The 9,514-nt window shown below is 45.8% G+C and overlaps 1 protein-coding gene across 1 annotated transcript; it reads left to right on the forward strand.

The window, feature by feature from the left end:
• Window positions 1-948: 948 nt before the first annotated feature.
• Window positions 949-7,732, forward strand: GRIFIN (galectin-related inter-fiber protein). The gene is given in 6 exon segments (XM_075284760.1): window positions 949-960; window positions 1,043-1,086; window positions 2,652-2,762; window positions 4,085-4,195; window positions 4,827-4,989; window positions 7,427-7,732. Coding segments are annotated over 6 exon segments (609 nt in total). The 3' UTR covers window positions 7,595-7,732.
• Window positions 7,733-9,514: the final 1,782 nt, after the last annotated feature.

Consider the following 9,514-nt stretch of genomic DNA (forward strand, 5'->3'; position numbering starts at 1 on the left):
GAGCCACCGTGTTGCCCCAGGGCAAGTTTTCTAAGCAGGGTTACAGGAGTCAGATCAAGACTCTAATTCCCCGACATTGTGATTTTGACCTCCTTCACTTTGTGAAGAGCATAGAGGAGGTCGGGGCTCCAGAGGCGAGCACATAACTATAAAATACAGATATCCAGTAACATGACACAGGCTAACTTTAAAAAAGAGGGGACAAAAAATACTGGATTGCTTCTTTAAAAAAATTCATGGCCATTAACTGAATTATAGGATGTTATTTTTTTTTATTACTTAAACCATTCCTGAAATGCGGAATTTAATGTGCACCTTTTTGTACTCTTTCTGCTACAAAACTCAAACTTCTCTTCAAACCCGAGTTCTGTGATAAAATTCTAACTACTTGCAGGGAAATTAAAAATTTTCTGCCTACACATTGAACTCAACAACAAAAACAGTATGCAGTGAACTCCTAAGCTCCCTCTAGTGGTGGCAGCAGGTAGTTAGAATTTTACTCAGATTTGGAGCTCTGCGTCACACAAAAGAAACTCCGATTAAGAAATGTTCAGCTCAGAATTTTTAATCTATTTAGTGTAGATGCAAAAGATTGTCACTTTGAAAGCGAATATACCACAATGACAAGGGCTGTGCAGGACTGTCTGACATGGGTTAATGCTGATGGTCGCAGTTTCGCTGCCGTTAAGATCACAATATGACATCACTTAATCCAGGACATGTCAGGAATGTGTCACATACAGAATTACTGGCAGCCAAGCACAGGCCGAGATCAGCCATTGTGTTGTGGGCGACCTATCCCCGAGGTCTGGTGTGCCCGTCATCGCGGCATAACAAATCAGCATTGTGTTGCCGTTAATCCCCAGCACGTGGTTGGCTGCTGCACCCGATGGTATATGAGGGGCTACGGGTTGGTCTGCCCTGCAAATCTGCTGAGCGTTGGCGACGATGGCATTAAAGGTAAGAAAACTTAGGATTTAGCAGTCTATGGCATTTTGTTATAGGTTCTCACTATCCCTGCGCTCTGTTCCCTTATTTTCAGGAAGCTTTTAGAAAGAAAATAATCTGGAAACCATCAACAAGCAGGTTAGCTGCTGATGACAGATGTGCTTATAAACGGATATGATTGCCCCATGTTAGTAAATCGGGTATTAATGTGTTAGTAAGAGAAACCATACAGACTCCTGACCACAGGAAACCATCATGAACTTAATGTATACAATAAGAGCTAAGGATCTGTTAGCAGCAACTTACTGACAGTCTCCAGGGGAAATAACATTTTATAAAGTGGAAACAAATGAGTAAAACCACAAACAGTCTTGGATACATGGAATCCTGTAAATGTATGAATCCTTGAAAAAAATTTCCAATCTCAGGATTGATCCTTGGTCGGGATTTTAAGGGTCCGAATGTGAATAAAGAGAATCAATAAAGTGCTGGAGGTGATGATAGAAAGACCTGGTAGAAAATTCTCCATCACAAAGAGAACGGAGACATAATGAGGGTGGTCGTCTTGTAGTACAAAGAACCAGCATATCACCCCAGCCCTGCAGATAGATAGGTTACTGTCACCAGAACCAGCATATCACCCCAGTCCTGCAGATGGATAGGTTACTGTCACCAGAACCAGCATATCACCCCAGCCCTGCAGATAGATAGGTTACTGTCACCAGAACCAGCATATCACCCCAGCCCTGCAGATAGATAGGTTACTGTCACCAGAACCAGCATATCACCCCAGCCCTGCAGATAGATAGGTTACTGTCACCAGAACCAGCATATCACCCCAGCCCTGCAGATAGATAGGTTACTGTCACCAGATCCAGCATATCACCCCAGCCCTGCAGATAGATAGGTTACTGTCACCAGAACCAGTATATCACCCCAGCCCTGCAGATAGATAGATTACTGTCACCAGATCCAGCATATCACCCCAGCCCTGCAGATAGATAGGTTAGTATCACCAGGACCTTGTTCGCTGTCTCTGTTACTGATATATTTTCACCATTTTGTCATTATGCAAATGAACTCTTTGGAATAACGAGAACATTTTCATTGCTCCAGAGAGCTCATTTGCACATTGAGAAAAATAATGATATCTTGACTACGGAGGCAGCGATTCACAAGGGGAAAACTCAGTCTGATTCAGGTGACCCTTTCCCATCTATCTGCAGGGCTGGGGTGATATGTTGGATTCTGTTTTAAGCCACAACAAGCAAATACAGAGCAGATAGGAAACAAATGATCCTAAAAACTGCAGATCTTTCTGCATTTCTGAAATTTCCAGGGTTAAAATCAGAGCTTGTCTGCGCAGGGGCAGAGAGCAGAAGCTGACAGTGGATTTTATATACTTGGATGGCTCTGAGTCAGTAGGACGGCAGCGAGGCGGCGGCGGTTCACAGGTGCTGTATTTCTGTGTGGCAGATTAGAAAAAAAACCTGCTCCCGGCTGCCCAGGACTTCATTTCCAGACCTTGTGTTCTCTGATCAAGCGTATCAGTGGCCTGCTGAGGAAGGATTGTGCAGAAGCCCCAGCGTTGTAACACCAATTTCATGCGGCGTATATTAAATCTGAAAATAGAAAGATTTCACCTTAGGACCCAAGTTTGTAAATTTCCATAAGTCAAGTCGTCACTTTCTGACTTTCCCCAGTTTGCGAGAACTTCAGGATTTTGAGGTTTCTGCAATAACAGACATTGTAATTAGCAATTTTGGAAAATCCTCATTTCCAATGTTTGACTGTTTTGTGTCCACAGGTCCTTGGTAGGGTTGAGCCGATCTTGACTTTTCAGGATTGGTTTTAAAATCCGATTTCCGATCATTTTTCATTCGAACCCGATCTCGATCCCAATTCCGATCCCAATACAAGTCAATGGGATTTTTTTTTTATTAATCGGAGATTGGATTTTAAAAGCAATCCTATTCACTATACAGCATGGAATCTAACCATTCAACGCTTTAATTGCTAATATCCATGCTGTGTAGTGAATCACTAAGTAGCCAGAGGATTTTTCTTAATCCTCGGGCTACTTAGTCCCCCCTGGTGTCCACTTACCTGCAGAGATGGCTGGTCCGGTGCCCGGTGTTCTCGTTCTTCTTGCCTCGCTGCCCCCTGCCTCCCAGATTAGGAAAGTGTGGGTGGGTTAGGAGAGTGTGGGCGGGTACTGGGCGGGGAGACGTCACGTCTCCCCGCCCTGTACCCGCCCACACTCTCCTAAGCCACAAGCCCCACCTTCCTAGCTCTTTACACACTAACCTGGGAGGTGGCGGCAGCGAGGCGAGAAGAGCAACGTGGAGCGGCAGCGAGGCGAAGAAGAAGGAGAACACCGGGCACCGGAGCAGCCATCTCTGGAGGTAAGTAGCTACTAGAGATGTTAGTTTAGTCTCCCATTAGAATGAATGGAGGCAGCCGGCGCACAGGGGGTTAAGGCTGTGTGCCGGCTGCTTCCATTCATTCCTATGGAACCGCAGCGGAGCCTTCACACTGAGTATACACTCCACTCAGAATGAGCGGAGCGTATACTCAGTGTGAAGGCTAAGCAAAGCATTGTGGGAAATAGTACCGATCTCGATCCCACCTAAAAAGATCGTGTTCGGAATTCCGATCGCGATCATGAAATTTTCTCGATCACCGATCGGAATCTGATCTTTTCTGAACACGATCGCTCAACCCTAGTCCTTGGCGGACCATTGCGTCTACATTCTAAGGTTTCAGGGGAATGTTTCTCCTTGTGTAGACCACTATAGCTTGTATAGGGGTCTTATAGTGTCAGTATTGCTTCCTCGGAGGAGATACAGATTAGCTCTTGGACGGATTTCTCCTTGGTGCCATCTTAGTCATGCTACATGGCCTGATAAAGGGTCAGACCCAAGGGATTTCTTCTGCCAAACAGGGTCCATCCCTGGCCTAGTCATGCCCATGACCCTTCTCTGTCCAGCTCTTGTATCGGAGACCTATCAGCTTCTTCTCCTCTAGGATCCATCCAGTAGTCCGGTGTGCCAACGACATGGTGCTGTGGGCAAGTTGGTGGTGACTCCATCCTCTAAATGGGAAACTAGTAGAATGGCGCCACCCGGGGATACAGTTTTGATTTTCTAACCTTCCTTTCTCGGTAGTTTGAAGCGTCCTGTCCACACGGATTGTGTCCTGGATGGAGTCTATTAGTAAAGGGCGAGACGAGTTCCACTGACAATGAGTAAGAACGTTTCACCTTTATGTGACATTTTATGGATATTTTACGTCATTGTGTCTATCGGTCACTTTCCATCCTTCATAGATCAAAAATGAATTAATAGATGGTAATGGCTTCATCATATCAATGCCGCCGTAGTCATATACAGCAGGACTGAAAATGTATTTAAAGAGAACTTTTCAAGTCCTCATGTATATGCGGTGTTATATACCGCTACAAAGCGGACACTGCTGAATTCAGTGTACTGTCGCTTTCCTGGTATGTGCCCCTATGCTGGAGCCATCTTCCCCCTATACTGTACTATGAACGCTGTATACGATCCCTAATATATACTATATTCTACTGTAGATCATCTTCCCCCTATATTATACTATGATCTGCTCTAAATGATCTTCCCCTTACATTGTACTGGACTTGGCTACAATCTATCCCATTAGGAAACTTCTGTTACTGATTTTGCACAAAACTGAATAGAGCAGCTTGGAGTATATGGGATACACATGCAAGGTAGAAAGATGGCCAAATATATCTGTTTTGCAGGTAGTTTCTTGTTCTTTTGGGGGTCATTGTAGTCAATATAATATCACCGCATCCTCTCAATGTAGAATTTTACTTCTGTTTCCTTCATAAACAGCTTTGAAATCAACTTCCTCAGCGACTCCGGGGACCAGATTGCTTTCCATTTTAATCCTCGTTTTTCTGAGGGCAGCATTGTCTGCAATTCATTCTTGTCGAGCCACTGGGGACAAGAGGAACGGACTGATACATTTCCCATGGAAGCCAATGATCCTTTCCAGGTAAAATTAGACTTGCGTGAGTCTATGGTTTATTCTTTGGCATTAATAGTGGTGGCACCAGACATGCGCCTCGGTTGTATGCCCGGCACTAAGGGGCGCAATGCCCACGTACAACTGCTGTAGGCTGGACTGTCTCCTGCTTGCCTTTAACAACTTGAGAAATAAAGTTGTGTTGTAGAGAACAGAGGCATAACCAATCTGCCCCCAAGTCTGAGAACAGTCTTCTGCTTAACCTATAACCTATCTATCTGCAGGGCTGGGGTGATATACTGGGTCTGCTGACAGTAACCTATCTATCTGCAGGGCTGGGGTGATATGCTGGGATCTGGTGGCAGTAACCTATCTATCTGCAGGGCTGGGGTGATCTGCTGGGTCTGGTGACAGTAACCTATCTATCTGCAGGGTTGGGGTGGTATGCTGGGTCTGGTGACAGTAACCTATCTATCTGCAGGACAGGGGTGATATTCTGGTTCTGGTGACAGTAACCTATCTATCTGCAGGGCTGGGATGATATGCTGGTCCTGGTGACAGTAACCTATCTATCTGCAGGGCTGGGGTGATATGCTGGGTCTGGTGACAGTAACCTATCTATCTGCAGGGCTGGGGTGATATGCTGGTTCTGGTGACAGTAACCTATCTATCTGCAGGACTGGGGTGATATGCTGGGATCTGGTGGCAGTAACCTATCTATCTGCAGGGCTGGGGTGATATGCTGGTTCTGGTGACAGTAACCTATCTATCTGCAGGACTGGGGTGATATGCTGGGTCTGGTGACAGTAACCTATCTATCTGCAGGGCTGGGGTGATATGCTGGTTCTGGTGACAGTAACCTATCTATCTGCAGGGCTGGGGTGATATGCTGGTTCTGGTGACAGTAACCTATCTATCTGCAGGGCTGGGATGATATGCTGGTTCTGGTGACAGTAACCTATCCATCTGCAGGGCTGGGGTGATATGCTGGTTCTGGTGACAGTAAGCTATCTATCTGCAGGACTGGGGTGATATGCTGGGATCTGGTGGCAGTAACCTATCTATCTGCAGGACTGGGGTGATATGCTGGGATCTGGTGGCAGTAACCTATCTATCTGCAGGGCTGGGGTGATATGCTGGTTCTGGTGACAGTAACCTATCTATCTGCAGGACTGGGGTGATATGCTGGGTCTGGTGACAGTAACCTATCTATCTGCAGGGCTGGGGTGATATGCTGGTTCTGGTGACAGTAACCTATCTATCTGCAGGGCTGGGGTGATATGCTGGTTCTGGTGACAGTAACCTATCTATCTGCAGGGCTGGGATGATATGCTGGTCCTGGTGACAGTAACCTATCTATCTGCAGGGCTGGGGTGATATGCTGGGTCTGGTGACAGTAACCTATCTATCTGCAGGGCTGGGGTGATATGCTGGTTCTGGTGACAGTAAGCTATCTATCTGCAGGACTGGGGTGATATGCTGGGATCTGGTGGCAGTAACCTATCTATCTGCAGGACTGGGGTGATATGCTGGGATCTGGTGGCAGTAACCTATCTATCTGCAGGGCTGGGGTGATATGCTGGTTCTGGTGACAGTAACCTATCTATCTGCAGGACTGGGGTGATATGCTGGGTCTGGTGACAGTAACCTATCTATCTGCAGGGCTGGGGTGATATGCTGGTTCTGGTGACAGTAACCTATCTATCTGCAGGGCTGGGGTGATATGCTGGTTCTGGTGACAGTAACCTATCTATCTGCAGGGCTGGGATGATATGCTGGTCCTGGTGACAGTAACCTATCTATCTGCAGGGCTGGGGTGATATGCTGGGTCTGGTGACAGTAACCTATCTATCTGCAGGGCTGGGGTGATATGCTGGTTCTGGTGACAGTAAGCTATCTATCTGCAGGACTGGGGTGATATGCTGGGATCTGGTGGCAGTAACCTATCTATCTGCAGGGCTGGGGTGATATGCTGGTTCTGGTGACAGTAACCTATCTATCTGCAGGACTGGGGTGATATGCTGGTTCTGGTGACAGTAAGCTATCTATCTGCAGGATGGGGTGATATGCTGGGATCTGGTGGCAGTAACCTATCTATCTGCAGGGCTGGGGTGATATGCTGGTTCTGGTGACAGTAACCTATCTATCTGCAGGACTGGGGTGATATGCTGGTTCTGGTGACAGTAACCTCTCTATCTGCAGGGCTGGGGTGATATGCTGGGTCTGGTGACAGTAATCTCTCTATCTGCAGGGCTGGGGTGATATGCTGGGTCTGGTGACAGTAACCTATCTATCTGCAGGGCTGGGGTGATATGCTGGGTCTGGTGACAGTAACCTATCTATCTGCAGGGCTGGGGTGATATGCTGGGTCTGGTGACAGTAACCTATCCATCTGCAGGACTTCTTACAGTATTGACCTATTTGGAATATTTGATTTACCAATTTCAATCTTTTTTTTTTATTTTAGATTGAGATTTACTCAGACAGAGAGCATTTCCAGGTTTTCGTAGATGACAGTAAGATCATCCAGTACCGGCATCGCATGAAGCAGTTTTCTGCCATAACCAAAGTGCAGATTCTCAATGACATCAATATTTCATCTGTGGAGATCTCGAGACGAGAGATGTACGAGTAGTCAATGACAAGATCTAAACAATAATTACATCATATTTCTTCTTCCTTAAGTGGCTTCTTACATTCTTCACTGCCTTGGCTTCAGCATAGCCCTATTGATGATGATGATGATGATGATGATGATGATGATGATGAAGATGTTTCCTAGGCTCCCTGCATAGATATAATACAGCCATTCTGTGTTAGGTCCGGTTCTCATCTGTGTTCGGGGAGTCCACTTGGGGACCCCCGATTGGAAACTTATTTGCATTTGCTTGCAGCACTTTTCCTTCCGTATGGATCATGTGGAAGCCAAGCGGAAACCCCACAGACCCCATTATACTCTATGGGGTCTGCGTGTTTTCTCAGGTAACCACTTTTCTATGTGTATAGGTTTCTGTTTGGGGGGTCCCCCATTGGACTCCCCAAACAGAAATTCGAACGCAGATGTAAACAGGTCCTTAGGGATATAGTCACAGTCTCAGCGAATGATGAATTGTCCATGTCATACACAGAAATGCAAATACTAATAAAATTACATCCGTCATTATTTATGGAAATGCGCTTATCTGAATGATCATTAGGGAGGAATGGCCAATGGTTCAGTTCCACTTTTCTCCAGCAGAGGTCAGCCTGTCTATGCTCAGAAACCTCCTCAGGAACCAATGCAATCCATCTAGTGTAAAACTGTAAATAAAAGACAGGGAAGAGGGGGAGGAGGGGGATGTAGCTGCAGGTTCTCACTCAGGGAAGCAGGAGAGAGGGCAGTATATGGGTAGAGGCATCTAATGCATCACCCCTTCTATCAAACAACGAAGGGATCAACTGGATGGATGGCTCACATAGGGGTGGTTCAGTTTAGGAAACTTATGCCTCTATAATCTATTAGATAACTTTGCTTTAAGGGGTTGTGTCCTGTGCTGTAGGGTGACTATAAAGAATGTCTTTCTCCGAAGCCCCTGGCACCATGAATGACCTATACAGATTATTTCAATAGAAATTGTGCAATACTTCCTGTCCCCAGTGGTGGCACTGTAGAGAAATGGAAGACTCTTTCAATCCCTCATCAGAGTCGATCACTAAGGATCACAGGACGATTTGATATCAGTTTATTGTCAAGGGACTCGTCAAATGGAAAAAAGACTAAGAGGTCCTTTTAGCCTCCGAATTCTCGGCCCACCCCCGTAATAGGGAAGATACAAAGGGACTGTCTGATACGGTTCCTGTAATATCTTCCATCCTTTCTTCCCGAGACTTACCGATTCAAGGAACGCTGACAGTTACAATTTCAGCCCAAATTTAACCTTTTCATATCAAACATTTCTTTTCTTCTCATTCATAAAATGCAAATTTTGTCGAAGTCATTTGAGCCCATGATGTGGGCGCCGAGTGATCTGTATCAATCCGACACTGCAAAATCTCATTTAGGATAAAAAGGAAGAAGAATCCATAAAGAGTCAGCGACAAAGAACATTGCGTGAGTCAGATTCTCCGTTCCGGGCCCATCTTCTCCGTGCGTTTCGTGACATTTGTCTTGTAAGATTTCCATTCCTTTCATTATTCTGCCTCGGTATGAACACACCCCACTGTTTTATCTGATCCCTCGGAGCGGAGATGGATTGTCTGTCCCCAGGGATCCCATCATTACACGGATGATGGATGAATCGCCGTAAATGAGCGGCTCTACTTAACGGTGACGAGGATTCCTCTAATGTAAATCAAAGGAATTAACCGAATCGCAACGTCGGCAAAAAACGCGCAAGGATTCCTCGTCACATTGGAAAACTCGGCTCTTCTTCTATAGAAAGTAGCTGTCTAAGGAGAAGCGAAGAAGATCAGAGAACTCCTCGTACCGCCATGTTAATTGGTATTGGGGTACATAAAGGGGGTCTTGCTAGCCCTACCAAATGGATGTAATAACTTTACAGGATTCCTATTTAGG

Source organism: Leptodactylus fuscus, chromosome 8 (assembly GCF_031893055.1).
Source record: "Leptodactylus fuscus isolate aLepFus1 chromosome 8, aLepFus1.hap2, whole genome shotgun sequence".
In the NCBI taxonomy this organism is placed as follows: Eukaryota; Metazoa; Chordata; class Amphibia; order Anura; family Leptodactylidae; genus Leptodactylus; species Leptodactylus fuscus.